Here is a 15,207-nt window from a genome sequence, read left to right on the forward strand (position 1 = left end):
GAACATGGCTATCAGATCACCCCTTAACCTTCTGTTCTCCAGGCTAAACATACCCAGCTCCCTAAGCCGTTCCTCATAAGGCATCGTTTCCAGGCCTTTGACCATTTTGGTTGCCCTCCTCTGGACACGTTCCAGCTTGTCAGTATCCTTCTTGAACTGTGGTGCCCAGAACTGGACACAGTATTCCAGGTGAGGTCTGACCAGAGCAGAATATAGTGGTACTATTACTTCCCTTGATCTAGATGCTATACTCCTATTGATGCAGCCCAGAATTGCATTGGCTTTTTTAGCTGCTGCATCACACTGTTGACTCATGTTAAGTTTATGGTCTACCAAGACTCCGAGATCATTTTCACATGTACTGCTCTCAAGCCAGGTGTCACGCATCCTGTATTTGTGTCTTTCATTTTTTTTTGCCCAAGTGTAGTACTTTACATTTCTCCCTGTTAAAATTCATCTTGTTTGCTTTGGCCCAGTTCTCTAGTCTGTTAAGGTCATTTTGAAGTGTGATCCTGTCCTCTGGGGTATTAGCCACCCCTCCTAATTTGGTGTCATCTGCAAACTTGATCAGGATACCCTCAAGCCCATCATCCAAGTCATTGATGAAGATGTTGAATAAGACTGGGCCCAAGACAGAACCCTGTGGCACCCCACTAGTCACTTCTCTCCAGGATGAAGAGGAGCCATTAATGAGTCAGCCAGTTACAAATCCACTGAATGGTAGCATTGTCTAGCCCACATTTTACCAGCTTCTTTGCGAGAATATCATGGGGCACCTTGTCAAAGGCCTTGCTGAAATCAAGATAGGCTACATCCACAGCGTTCCCTTCATCTACCAGGCTTGTAATTCTGTCAAAAAATGAGATCAGATTGGTCTGACATGACTTATTTTTCAGAAACCCATGCTGACTTTTAGTGATCACAGCGTTCCTTTCTAGGTGCTCACAGACTGTTTGCTTAATGATCTGCTCTAGAATCTTTCCTGGTATTGATGTCAGGCTGACTGGGCGGTAATTGTTTGGGTCTTCTCTTTTCCCCTTTTTGAAAATAGGGACAACATTTGCCCTCCTCCAGTCTGCTGGGACTTCGCCTGTTCTCCAGGAATTCTCAAAGATTACTGCCAGTGGTTCTGAAATCACCTCTGCAAGTTCTTTTAATACTCTTGGATGTAGTTCATCTGGCCCTGGAGACTTGAATACATCTAAACTAGCCAAGTATTCTTGTATTACCTCCTTACTTATTCTGGGCTGTGTTTCCCCTGCTGAATCATCTGCTCCATGTTCTTCAGGTTGGGCATTGTTTTCTTTTTTGGAGAAGACTGAGGCAAAGAAGGCATTGAGGAGTTCTGCCCTTCCTCTGTCTCCTGTTCGCATTTCACCATCTTCTCCTCTAAGTGACCCCACTGTTTCATTGTTCTTCCTTTTGCTACGGACATACCCATAAAAGCCCCTTTTATTGCTTTTAACCTCTCTAGCAAGCCTGAGTTCATTCTGTGCTTTAGCTTTTCTGACTTTGTCTCTACACTTGCTGGTTATTTGTTTGAATTCCTCTCTGGTGACTTCCGCCTTTTTCCATTTTTTGTAGATATCCCTTTTAAATCTTAAATCAGTTAAAAGTTCTTTAGATAGCCACCCTGGCTTCTTTAGGCACCTTCCATGTTTTCGTCTCATTGGTACTGCTTGAAGTTGTGCTTTTAATATCTCCCTTTTAACAAACTCCCATCCATCATGAACTCCCTTCCCTTTTAGTATTACTGACCATGGGATCACACCCAGCATTTCCCTAAATTTTCTGAAGTCGGCTTTCTTAAAGTCTAGAATTTGAGTCTTAGTATGCTTGGTTGCTCCTTTCCGCTGTATAATAAACTCCAGAAGAGCATGATCACTCCCACCTAATGATCCTGCCACTTCTACCCCACTTACCAAGTCACCACTATTGGTTAAGACCAATACATCCTTTTTCTGTCTCAGGTGTTCTGCATGCAACTCATGTGCCCTACCACCAAGCTATGTTGCTTCTCCACTAACACATATTCCCTGATGGTATTCTATACACCAGGAGAGTGGGTGGCATCCTGCTTCATACCCAGACCTCAGCATGGAGGGGCCCTCCCAACATCATCGCTCCCAGGTTTCTGAACATTAAGGAATTGTGGTGTCTTCTGTTGGAACTTAAAACTTTCTCAGCCACCGAACTCCTTTTGGTTTTAGTTTTCCCGCTGCCTTATCTGAGTTTTCAACAGTAGTTCATGCAAAAGTGAGAACAACAAAACTGGTTTATGTTATCCTTCTGTAACTGGAAACAATTAAAATGGAAGCTTAAAAAACAGATAATCCCTTCCCTACAAAATGAAACAGGAATAACAAAACAAAATCTCTAACAGGTGGAGTCAAAGAGTGAAGGCGAGGAGAAAGGGGATCTATCGCCATGAGAAAGAGAGCCATAAAGCAGCTGGTACAGTGGAAGTAATAATTTACAGCTGGAAGAAAAGCAGCACAGCTGGATTACTTCTTGAGATAAGCATGCGGATTGTCAAAACATCTGCCAGGCAACCAATTCAAATTAGTTTACTCAAGGTAAATTGCAACTAACGAGATCATTCTTGACTTTGGCTGCAACAGTAAGTAACTGGGATGGTGACATTTTGGCGTAAGTCAGAAGATTAGTATTGATTGGTCCCAAAATGAACATTTGTGGAAGGCACGATCTGGAAGGCCAAGACAACATCGGTTTTTGCTTCAGAGATGGCCCCATCCGAGCCAAGAATTTACAGGCCCACAGGAAGCATCCATCACGGATTACCTTACTGTGTCTTCTCTGCAGATGTGAAGACTTAAACATGCAACAAAGCCAATGCACTAGGCCATGCGAAAACATGTCTGCTGCTTCCCGTTCTGAAGGATGAGTGTCTGCGGGTTCAACTGACATCATTTATTCAAATCTGGGCAAAACTTTAAAAGGCATATTTTGCCCTGGGCCTCAGGAAATAACATTGCTCACCTCTCATTCCTCCAATGCAACCTTTCCATCCCACAGTGTCCCACAGTATTCACAATTCATTTGGGGAGAACCCCCTAAACCCTAGAAATTCAGAAATGGTAGGATTTTGATTATTTGGGGTGTGGATGGAGAAGTACAAGAATTCCTGAGCTAACCTATGCAAAACAACCTGGCCAAGCTAAAGTCATTCAGAAACAATACAGTCCTTGAGTCCTTGAGGGCCATTGGCAATGCAATAAAACGGGCCCCCCTCCCCGCCAGGTGTGAACAGAGACTAGGGGTTAATGGTTGTCAGGGTAACTGGGTGTGAGATGACAGGAAAAGAGCGTCTTTAGCAAGGTGTGCTGGGAAGAAGAAAGGGAGTAGAAAGGTGGTGGAAGGGCTCTCAGGATGCTACAGAGAGCCCTGGCCCCACCTGACCAGCAGCACCTCCTCTGGCAGCAGCGGAAGCAGCGAGGCTTCCAGCGGGGAGGGGCAGGCATTTCGGGGTATGGAGGGAAGAGGCTATGAGGATGCTGGAGAGACCCTGCACTCCCCTCGCTCAAGGGGCGATGAAGGAGACACGCAGCTTCTGTCACCCCAAAGGCATCAAGGGGTGAAATGAAAGGATGGGAGGCGGGGTTTCCGTATACTGAAGCTCTTTTGTTGGGGTCAGAACCGAAAGGGGCCATTCCCAGATTCTGATTATGCTTGATACAGACATGAACTTATCAGCTCTGCACTGTACATAGTTTGCACAATAAAACTATTAAAGGAAACTTGGAGCTTTGCCTGCTTACTCATGAGCAACTAACCGAGGACCTTACAGAATACAACTATAAAGAAATCAATAACATAGGGGAAGTTTGTGTTTGAGAAGACAGCACTTTTTCAGATGCGATTCCATATTGTAACTGTACTTACCGTGACGTACAATGTAAGGTTGTACTGCTGTTATTGTTTTTCCTTTTTAAATTGTTTAAAAAGCACACTTTAAAATCAATAAAATATTATACCTCTAAAGTGTGTGGGTGTGTGCACGTGTTTTAACATCTAGTTTAGTCGTGTCTAGTTTCAGCCTTTTGTCAGGGCTCCAAAGCAGAATGGCAACGCTTCTGGCACTCCCTTGAGCCTGTTATCTGCAGCAAGGTCTGGGAATCCCAGTATTAGGGCTAGGAATCCTTTCTCGGGATGATGTCACTGACCATATATTTGCTGAGCTAAGGGAAGGGATCAAAGTGTTAGGGAAGGGCTGTAGCTCAATGGTAGAGTATCTGCTTTGCATGCAGAAGGTCCCTGGTTCAGTCCATAACACCTGCAGGTAGGGAAGACTACAGCCTGAAACCCTGCAGAGCTGCTGCCAGTCAGTGTCAAAGATACTAAGCTAGACAGGCGAATGATCTGACACATGATAAGGCAGCCCTTGAGAAAGCTGTGAGGCAGTGATGGCCACCAACTTAGATGGAGAAGGCTATCAAGGGCTGCTAGTCAGGATGGCAGGAAAAGGTCTTGCACTGTCCAGGCAATGGAACTCAGGCAGCCAAATGTCCTGGGAAGGAAGCAGGGAGCAACTATGCCCCAAAGCTTCCATACATCTTGAATTAAGGGGCACAAAGAAAATCATCTCAAAATATAATTTTAATTGTTATCAACTTGTACAAGGTGGCAGAGTCAGCCAGCCCCACAGAATTGCCGCCTAAGTCAAAGATCAAGATAATGCCATCCCACATTCCACCAACAGAATCCCACTGGACTGCTACCAGTGCCTTCTCGGTAGTGGCGCCTGCCCTGTGGAATGCCCTCCCATCAGATGTCAAGGCAATAGGCAACTATCTTACTTTTAAAAGACATCTGAAGGCAGCCCTGTTTAGGGAAGTTTTTAATGTTAAATGCTGTATTGTGTTTTTAATATTCGGTTGGGAGCCACCCAGAGTGGCTGGGGAAACCCAGCCAGATGGGAGGGTATGTATATATAAATAAATAAATATTTTTATTACCGTAATCGTTCTTCCATGCTGGCAATGGGACAACATGGATAGCAGGCTAACTTGGGGAACAGGGAGGGGCCTGCTACCACCCCGGCATCTGCTTCACCCTGTCTAACAGTAGGGCCGGCTCTGTTAAAATATCTGCGCTAACTGCCCATCTACTACCAAGACATGTTCTTTGAATTAATTTCGAAAGCCCTGAACAACTTAGGTCCAGGGTGCCTCAGGGATTGCCTGAACCCTTCCATCATAGCTCGGTCACTCATTCTGCTTCAGTCTCTTCAGCCATATAGTATTCTCCTCTCTCATTAGCAAAGTGTGAGGTTCCACTATGCCAGTATAAAAAAAGCATTCTTCATTGTAGATTCTAAATTGATCGGGTTCTTCATTCCTGAAATATGGCCCCTTTTAATAAATACAAAAGTTTGTATTGGAGCAATAGCAGATAAAACATGGTTTAAGACTGTAGCTGCACCACAGCGAATGAGGGAGAAATAAAACTGCATGCATTACATGGTCACACAGAGATACTTTAGAGGCGGGAAAGGTGATAAAATTATTTTGAACTCCATCGTTAGGGCTTGGCTGTAAATTATGGGTGAGGTGCCCTTCCAAGAGTTCCAATTCAAACAAGAGGTGTAAAATCCAACCCTTCCTATAAAGGATTGCGTTGTTCAGGAGAGCAAAACAGAAACGGTAGAAGCTATACATTGAAGCCCGCAAGCTTTCTTTCCTGGCACCATAGAGAATGAGTCATGGCTGGTGAATTGTGGGAAGGAGGAGGTCCCCAAAGTAGCACACACAGTGTTATTGCTTCAAGGAGCAGCAGCAGCAGCCTCTGCCCACAGTATGGAACCAATTACCATCTCTGTGCAATTACAACATGGCCTAGGCGAGCGTTCCCTGGGGCCATCTTGCTCAGCAAAGAAGTTGGCATGCTCACTCACTGTTCCCATGTGCGTACACACAGGCCGTTGAAATACACAGTTGTGAAAATGACTTCTTCCCTTAGGCTGCCATCCTAAACCCACTTAAGTTGGGGAGTAAATCCCATTGAACTCAGTGGGATTTACTTCCGAGGAGACATGTATAGGATTACACTGCAAGACTGCTATGTCTCTTTCTAGAACACTTGTGATAGAATTTTGATAATCCCGCCAATAGGAACTGTAAAGCTAATTTTTAATAATCTTGTAGCATTATCATCATCATCATCATCATCATGACAGCTTTGTGGCCTACTCAATCCTTATAGTTTGGGGCAGGGCTCACCAGAACTAGGGTTGCCAAAATTGTTGAGCTTTTTTATTTTTTTTTACCAAAAAAAGGCCAAAGAAATGTGATTTTTCAACTGACTTGCCTAAAATCCAGGACAAAGTGCCGCCTTTCAGAAATTCCTCCTAGACATCAATTCCACCTCTAAAATTCCGGTAATGTCAGGGGAAATCAGGACATATGGCAGCCCTACCAGAACTCAGTTCCGGCCCCTCTCAGGTGGGCACCATTGCCGTTCTAAGAGAACAAGGGAGGCAAGTTCACTGGTGAGTTCCGCCACCTCTTTTTTTTTTTTTAAGAAAAATTGCAATGGTTTGGGGGAAGGTTTGGGAAATAACAGCCAAGGTTCTGCAACATGCAGTGAGGATTAGTGAATGTTACACAACATTAACTTGAGTGTTAGATGCAGATTTTGCTGAGTGACTTTATTGTACTGATCCTTAATGGAATTTTGTATATATGCCAATAATGGTTTGAGAACTGATTGCATGAACAACACAGCAAAATTATCAGTTGTGACACGAAGGCCAGGATAAATAGAAAGGTTTCCACATTGCGCCTGAATGTGGCCAGTGTGGAGGCCAACCAAACTTTATTCAGGAGGGAGTTCCATAATCTGGGGGACACCACCAAGAATGCCCCGCTCTGCTTCACCAGTCAACTAGCAGCAACTACTGTTGGGACAAAGAGGGCATTCCTGGCTGATCTCAACAGTCAGTTGGGGCAATACCAGAGAATGCTCTCCTTGATATCTTTGGATCCCAAGTTGCTCAGGGCACTTTACACAAAAATTAGCACCTTGAATTGGACCTCTCTGCTCACTGGCAGCCAGTGTGGAGATGGAAGATCAGGCTAATATGATCCCCACCCCTCGCGGTCTCTGTGAATAAATGAGAAGTGGCATTCTGCACCAGCTGCAGATTCCAGGCTGTCTTCAAGGCTACCCCCACATGGAGTGCAACTGCAGTAGTCTATGCAGGAGGCAATAGTGCCTTTGCTCTGAACCAGTAGAATTCTTCTTACGACATTATGTAAAGACAGGAGGTGTCTCCCATGCGCATGTAGGCTCTCTCTTCAGACATTCAAACCAATATGAATACGTCAGGGTAGAACATGCTGCCAGCATGCTTCTCCCCACCCCAAAGATGTGCTAGTTTTACACAGGTCAAAGTTTCACACAGCTCACAGGTGGTGTGTGTGACCCACAATGTCCTCTGTGTCCTTAAAAGCCCTGACTTGGCACTTGGGTGATTAATTAAAGAGGTCAAGCAGACTGAGAGAATGTGGTGGGGTGCATTGTTTTCCTCCCTGCCTGAGGTTGACAGATCACAATGGGCCATGCTGTTTTTCTTGAACACATTTCAGATGCGTTCATAAGAGAATAGGAAGAGAGAAAGCATCCAGAAGGGAGATAGCTCTCTCTGTTCCCTGAAAGCACAAAGGAAGGGGGCCTCTCCTGATCTGGTCTGCTGGTAAGAGGAAAAGTAACTTCCTGCCAATAATAGAGAGCTAGTTGATTTGTATTTCTTGTCAGCAGGTATCTAATATTAACCTGCAAGTGTTTTTACACATCATTGGAGGAAACTCTATAACAATATATTACTGCAGAGGCTTCAGAAATGTACACTCAAGCCCTGCCAATGCTTTGCAAAGAGAAAATAATCAACATCTACACCGTACCTTTTAATTAAATCTTTTTCTAAGCAAATAGGTCAGCCATGAGGCTTTAAAAGCAATCCAAGTCTCAAACCACACTGACTTCGCTTACCTTCCGCAAAAGGTTCCCACTCATAGAATCTCCCCATGAAAGGCTTGTTGTTGTAGGAGGAGCACTGCAACTCCCTGATGTTTCTGTTCTCAGGACACGCCTGTCAAATAAGGTAGAATTAGATCAGAAACATGTGCAATTGACATGACTGCTGACATTCTCTCGTGCATTAATGATAGATCACATCTGAACATCTGAATGATAGATCACATCTGGAAGTGTGATCTCCAACAGAGGTGTAATCAATTATTTGTGAGATATCAATTTTGGTGCATCAGAGCCAGGGCTTCCTATACATACGGAAATTACAAACATGTTACGCTAGTATTATGGGAAGGTTTGCTTATTTATTGGCTTTCAAAAACTTTCTCAGTGTTATTGTTGTTATGTGTTTTTATTTATATGGAAAAATCAATAAAAACAATTTTTAAAAAATATTCAGGAAAAAAACATATTATCTCTTATATGTTTGCATGCAAGTCAGTAAAGACAAAGGCAAGTCAAAGAAAATGCATAATAAGATATCCTCTGTGACATAGAAACAACCATAAGCCACAATACATTTAAGTTATGTACAGATTATGGGACAAGTCTTGGTGGCTACTGTGGATTTCTGTGTCTCCCACCACTCCCCCTCCCCCCAGTTTCTTACTGTCTTGGAAAGCTGTAATCAGAGGGGAAAGGGTGGTTGGAAGTGGGGTGCTGCTTAACCCTTTCTACTCCTGCTATTTGTCTGTTAAGCGCGCCCACCAGCAGCAGCAATTTTCCCACTTGTAGGTGAAAAGTATTTGACCCTCAGCACATCTCTCAGTCTACCGCTTCTTTTCAAAGTAATTTCCTAAAATGCATTTTGAAAACTGCCTCTGGAGACCTGTCCATTGTTTGGAGCTTTTTGGCCAAGTGCCTTGAAAATGCCACCACTCTCCCAGACACTTGTGAGTTCAGACTGGTTGGATACCTGCAAATGAGCACAGCTGTTCCAGACCTGTGCTGAGATGACACACGTTTGGAAAAAGAGCCATGTGGGTCACTTTCTAGCCAAAACAACCTCAAAAAGCAATTAGAGCCCTAAGTCCTTGCACGGTCTAACTTGCATGGCCCTCTAGAATCTGGCAAAAACGTCCCGTCCCCCCACCCCCACCCCAGTCACTCTAGCTTTCCTGGATTTTCCCAGGTCCGGCATGGGCTTGCCAGCTTAACACTCATTAGGATTTCTGGAAACTAAATGCAAGGAGTGAAAGGGGGGGGGGAACCAGCTGATGTATCACTCGAGAAAAGTCCGTCCTTCTGTGGAAATTATAAGTTGGGTGAGGGGGAGGTCTAAGTCTTACTGTTAAATTTCTCCCAGTAATTTTGCTCAGCTACAGCCTGTAACTGACCAGCTACATCCTGGCTCATGGAGGGCCCCAGTATAAACTAGGAATGGGGGAGGGATTTGATTTTGTTTGTACTTTAATAGGAAACTGCCCAATTTGCACTTCTTGAACCAATATGCAAACTGAGACAAATCTACCGTTTCCTTGCACTTTGCTGAAATTTGCAGTGCAGTTCTCCCAACCAAACTATGTGTACACAAATGCATATATTCATGAAAACAGCAGGCACAAATGTATTATATTGGGGGGGAAGGCCATCCCGGTCAGCTCAGTCAGGGGTGCTGCTGGGCAACAGAGTGGCCGATAGACCAGCAGCATCCCCAACCTGTCCTTGTAGCCTAACACAAGGTGCAGACCTTTGAGGCCCTTCCCAAGGTAAAAGGTTTTTTGGCAAAGGAAATGGTGCTTTGTGGGCAATAGCACACTGCCTTCACCTGTCAAACCCCAGCCTAGCCTGGTGCTTCACAGAGTAGCCAGGTGGGCACAGCTGTTCAGCAACTCAGACAAATAGATTGTGCATTTCTAAAGCCTCCCTTTTTGCAAGGTTTTGATGCAGCCTCTTTCTCTCAAGGCATCTGCTACCTTTCTATGCTCATAAGATATATTGAGAGATTGCCATTTCCTTCGCTGCTTCTTCAAAAACAGAGAAAGAAAAACCCTTGGGTCAACCTCATCCAGCCCTGCTGATTGGTATGTGTTAAAGGTTTTCCCAGGTAACCACCTCCAGCCATTACTTCCCCACCACGACCATCACTTGTGAGTTACATTAGGTAAAGGTAAAGGAACCCCTGACCATTAGGTCCAGTCGCGGATCCCGGAGAAGCCGGCGGGAGCCCCGGGGAGAGTTCTCTTCCGGCATACAGCTTCTGGGTCATGTGGCCAGCATGACTAAGCCGCTTCTGACGAACCAGAGCAGCGCACGGAAACGCCGTTTACCTTCCCACTGGAGTGGTACCTATTTATCTACTTGTACTTTGATGTGCTTTTGAACTGCTAGGTGGGCAGGAGCTGGGACCGAACAACAGGAACTCAACCTGTCACAGGGATTCGAACCATTGACCTTCTGATCGGCAAGCCCAATTTCTCAGAGCTAAAACACAATGGACAGAACTGGACTGCTGGTTGTGCTGCAACAATGCAGTTAATGCCTAGGCACAAAAGATGGACCTTCAATTCTCCAACCATTCAGGAATGATTGCTGCACACCTGAATTCACCCGACCCATGTGACTTTGATCGTTGTGCCACTGGAATGAGGCTCTCCACAGTGCTCATCTAGGCATTGTTGGGATGGATCCATGGGACACAGAACCCCAAATCTCTTCCTAAATGCCACAAGTGTTTTGAGTAATAAATTTTGAGGCAGAGGGACTCTGATCCTCAAGAACACCTTGATAAGATGGTGTTGTTTAATACACACACACACACACACACACACACTTTCTCTTTCTGTAACATTTTTATATCTTGAAATACAAAGTCTGAGGTATAGAAAAGGATGAGGGGCTAAATTGCTGGCCCTTGGAAGAATGGAAGAAAACCAATTGGCAGGGGTAAGATGGAGAGGTTCCTCCGCTCCCTTCTCAGATGCTTTGGGCACAGGGATTAATCTGGAGTTTGTATCGCTGCCAGGAAGTCTGGGAAATAGAATTCTTAATGTGCCCTGAATCATTTCATTCACTTCATTTTCCAGGCTCTCTGGCAGCTACAAATTCACACAAATGTATAGGACTTCATTCATTCCAGTTCTCCCTCCTACCAACCCTCCCCCAACTTAAGAATGGTGCATTTTAGGGAAAACAGGGGCCTGGATCAGAGGACACTGGAGCCAGGTTGACCCCACTCCCAAGCCAGGAGGCTTTTGGTTCCTTGTTTTTCAAGCAGCCTATGCCACGTGGTGTCACAATAGTGAAATGATAGAGAAGCAACCATGTCTAGCAACCCAAAAAGGATGCTTGGGAAAGGCTTAAATGAGGCTTGATGGCAATCACCTCCATGTGGTAAGTCCTACATCAGGGATGGGGAACCTGCAGTTTTATGGATGTGGTTTGACTCTGGCTCTCATCAGTCCCTGCCTACATGGGAAATGGTCACTGATGGTCAGTTGTAACCCAACAACAACATCTTATTCATCCCTGCCCTAGTTACTAACTTCACTGTGATGTGTTCTATATAGGACTGCCTATGAACAATGTCAGGAAACTAAAACTGGCTCAGAATGTGGCAGCCAGGTTAACAGGGAAATACGTAGAAAACATGCATGTCCCTTATGGAAACAATCTTTGCATCTTCCATTTTGTTTCCAGGCCCATCCAAAGGGTTGGTGATTACTTTCAGGGGCCTTCATGGTTTGACACCAGGACACTTGAAGCGCCACTCTCTCCTGTATGGACCTCCCCATCTGCTAAGGTATTCATTACAGCTTCTATGCTTTGTCCTCAAATCCCCAGAACTACATTTCGTTGAGATCAAGGGGGTGGCATTCTCAGCAGGCTCAGCTTGCCTTAGTGGACGTCTGTCAGATGGCCAAAACTGAAGTGACCATTACAAACTTTGAAGGCAGCTCTGTGTTGTGTGCATTACAGTACAAATGTAACCAGGGCACATATAACTGAGGAAGGAAGATAGAGTCACTGCACTGAATTATTTTCACTGCTGGGGGATGAATAATTGTTTGAATGGCTGTGATGCATCTTTTTATATTCTGCTACTTTCTGCAATTTTTACTTTATTTGTTTTTAACTTATTAGCCGCCTTGAACTTTTCAAAGGTAAAGCGGGATAAATATGTTTCAAACAAGTAGACAAACTACAAGAAGATAGCAGGCCTTGTTAAAAAGTGCTTTAAAAGCATACCCTCCCAACATTTATCCAATGAATAGGGACGTCCTAAGGAAAAGTGGGACATTCCGGAATCAAATCAGAAACTGGGACAGCTTCTGTAAATCGGGGAATGTCTCTGGAAAATAGGGACACTTGGAGGGTCTGTAAAACCTGTCAATTGAATACAATGGTTTATTAACAAGGTAAAGGTAAAGGGACCCCTGACCATTAAGTCCAGTCGCAGACGACTCTGGGGTTGCGGCGCCCATCTCGCTTTACTGGCCAGGGGAGCCAGCGTACAGCTTCCGGGTCATGTGGCCAGCATGACTAAGCCGCTTCTGGTGAACTAGATCAGCGCATGGAAACACTGTTTACCTTCCAGCTGGAGCAACACTTCAAAGCAGCCTGGGGCACCCTCCAGATGTTTTCGACTACACTCACAAAACCTCTGACCATTAGCCATGCTGGCTGGGGCTGATGGGAGTTAGAGCACAAAACACTTAGTGATTGCAGAAGGCTATTTTATAATAATAATAATAATAATAATAATAATAATAATAGTATTTTTTATTTGTATCCTGCCCTCCCCAGGCAAGGCTGGGCTCAGAGCGGCTAACATCATAAAGACAATACAATAAGCATAAAAACAGACATCAATTAATTAAAATACATCTTTAAATTAATTCAGACAAGTTAAAATCTGGGCAGGTGGCACTTATCAGGGTGGAATTGAGAGTGGTTAATAATTGCCTGCGCCGCAGATCAGGTCCAGCGTGTGGCCTGCTTGATGTGTGGGGCCCGAAACAAACAGGGAGAGCCCTAGTGTCGCCATGGAAGACACCAGATCCAGAGCCTGCAAGGAGGGGGTGGCTTCAGCATGGACGTTGAAGTCCCCCAATATATCAATAGATTGGGGAACTCCAAGGCCCAGCCAGTCACCACCTCTTGCAGGTCTGACATGGCGGCTGCTGGTGCGCTAGATGGCTGGTACACCAGCCAGACAGCCAAGCTCTCCGTGGCACCCCACACCAGGCCGACACATTCAATGCCAGGGATCAATGGTGATGACAGAGCCCTGAAAGAACAATCTTCCCAGATTAACAATGCCACACACACCCACCCCTGCCCTCAGTCTGCGACTGGTGGAGGACAGAGAAACCCGGGGGCACCATCTCTCGTGAGGTAACTATTTCCCCTTCACGCACCCAGGTCTCCGTCACACAAGCCAAGTCAACCCCCTGCGAGGTAAAGAAATATCACAGGGTGGTGGTTTTGTTGCCTATAGACCTGGCATTGCACAACACCAGTGAAGGCGGTGGGTAGTCCTTGCTCACCCTACCTTCATCCCTCAGGATGGGGCGCAGATTGGAAGGGGTACGAACATATCCATATCTCATACCCCTTTGCCTATAAGATCTGCCCCTACCTCCCTTACCCTTCCACAGTAGTAATTCCAAGCTCCATGCTTGCCTCCTTCAATAGCATCGGTGTTATTATTAGAGATTTATAAGCTGTGTGGTGAGTATGGGGCCCGCCCCCAAGCCCAAGGTGGGAAATGGGCTTCAAGGGGGAGCGGTCCTCCCCAATACTCGCAGGCAGATCAGCAGCAGCAATGTCCCGTCCTTTTTTACACACATATATATGGAGTTCTCTTTTGCTGCATCTGTATCTCTTTTGCAGAAGCACTGACTATTTCCAGAAAAGAGGCAGCCTCAGATGGCCCATTTAACATCGCAATTCAGATTCAAGACTATGAAATAAATCAGAGGAGAAGGGTCATGCAAATTCACACCCAGGCTGACGCCCTTGTTAAGTATTCTCCCCAACTAAAATTGCTTTGCATACGTCAAGCACAGGCAGCTGAACTTGGCCAGTCTTCCCAGATCCTTGAAGGCCAATAGCAGAAAGCAAATCAGAGGGAATAAATTTGGAAAACAGGAAAAAATGTTCCTGTCGTCGTTTTTCCAAGTTTCTGTTGGAGCTCAGTTCACAGTGAGATGCAGAAGCAATGACGTCTTTGGTCTTGACTATCCTGTGGATCTTCTCTGAATGATCCCAGTCAGGCATCAACTTGAGGCCACTGCTATTTCAAGCAAATCCTCTAACTACTTTTACAAACCAGTCCAAATATCCCTTGCCTAGAAAGTCATATTTATAGAAAATGTGTGTAATGCAAGAGGCACTTGGTTAAAGGGAATGAAAAGTTATTTCCATTTGACAAAAACTGGCTGATGGTTTGAAGGCTGTCCAAGCTCTAATCACCGTCTGGCTCCTCCATTGGCTGCACCAGGCAAAGGTGCTTGAAAATCAGCATTCCCTAACCAAGTGCCCTACAGATGCTTCTGAACTACCAGTTCCATCATCTCTGACCACTGGCCTTGTTGTCTCAGGCTGATACGAGTTGAAGCCCATCAACATTCAGAGGGCACCAAATTTAAACAGGCTGATGTAGTGCCATTCCATTTATTCTGGGAAAATAAATATGGTGGCCACCAAACTAGAGCGTGCCCTAGCAGTCCCCCCCCCCCAAATGGGCAACATACCACCACAAAATATGAAAGAGGAGGCCATTTCACCTCCTCCAGTCCAGGTGTGGATTGGCTTTGCAGCTGACCTGAGAAAATTGAGTGGCATTGTGGAATAATGGTCATGTTCCAAGAAATCATTTTGGACTTCAGTACGGTAGAGGATCAGACCTTTGGGGGAGCAACAGAAATACTTTAAGCAAGGTTTAAATTCCTGTATAATCTTATTTCATTAACAAAATTTGCATGCCACACCATTGTAACAAAACCTCTAAGCACTCTACAATATTGAAATTATTACCAGTAATTTTTTAAAAAGTAAAAAAATATATATTAAACAGCATTTTAAAAAATTAAATTACTAAAAAGAATTGAATTAGGAATACTTATTCATGATAGTGGTTCTGCCCTCAAAAATGCAACCCAAGCCTGCCCACAGTTTTCTCTGGGTGGTAACAAGAAGTGCTTATCTTGA

General features: G+C 44.9%; 1 protein-coding gene across 2 annotated transcripts in view; it reads right to left on the reverse strand.

The window, feature by feature from the left end:
* Positions 1–15,207, reverse strand: part of THSD4 (thrombospondin type 1 domain containing 4) — a 319,132-nt gene that overhangs the window by 220,721 nt on the left and 83,204 nt on the right. For both annotated transcript variants that reach the window (XM_033168041.1, XM_033168042.1), the window contains one exon: positions 8,011–8,110. In XM_033168041.1, the coding sequence (XP_033023932.1) occupies positions 8,011–8,110 (100 nt within the window). The remainder of the gene's footprint in view (positions 1–8,010; positions 8,111–15,207) is intronic.

Source organism: Lacerta agilis, chromosome 13 (assembly GCF_009819535.1).
Source record: "Lacerta agilis isolate rLacAgi1 chromosome 13, rLacAgi1.pri, whole genome shotgun sequence".
In the NCBI taxonomy this organism is placed as follows: Eukaryota; Metazoa; Chordata; class Lepidosauria; order Squamata; family Lacertidae; genus Lacerta; species Lacerta agilis.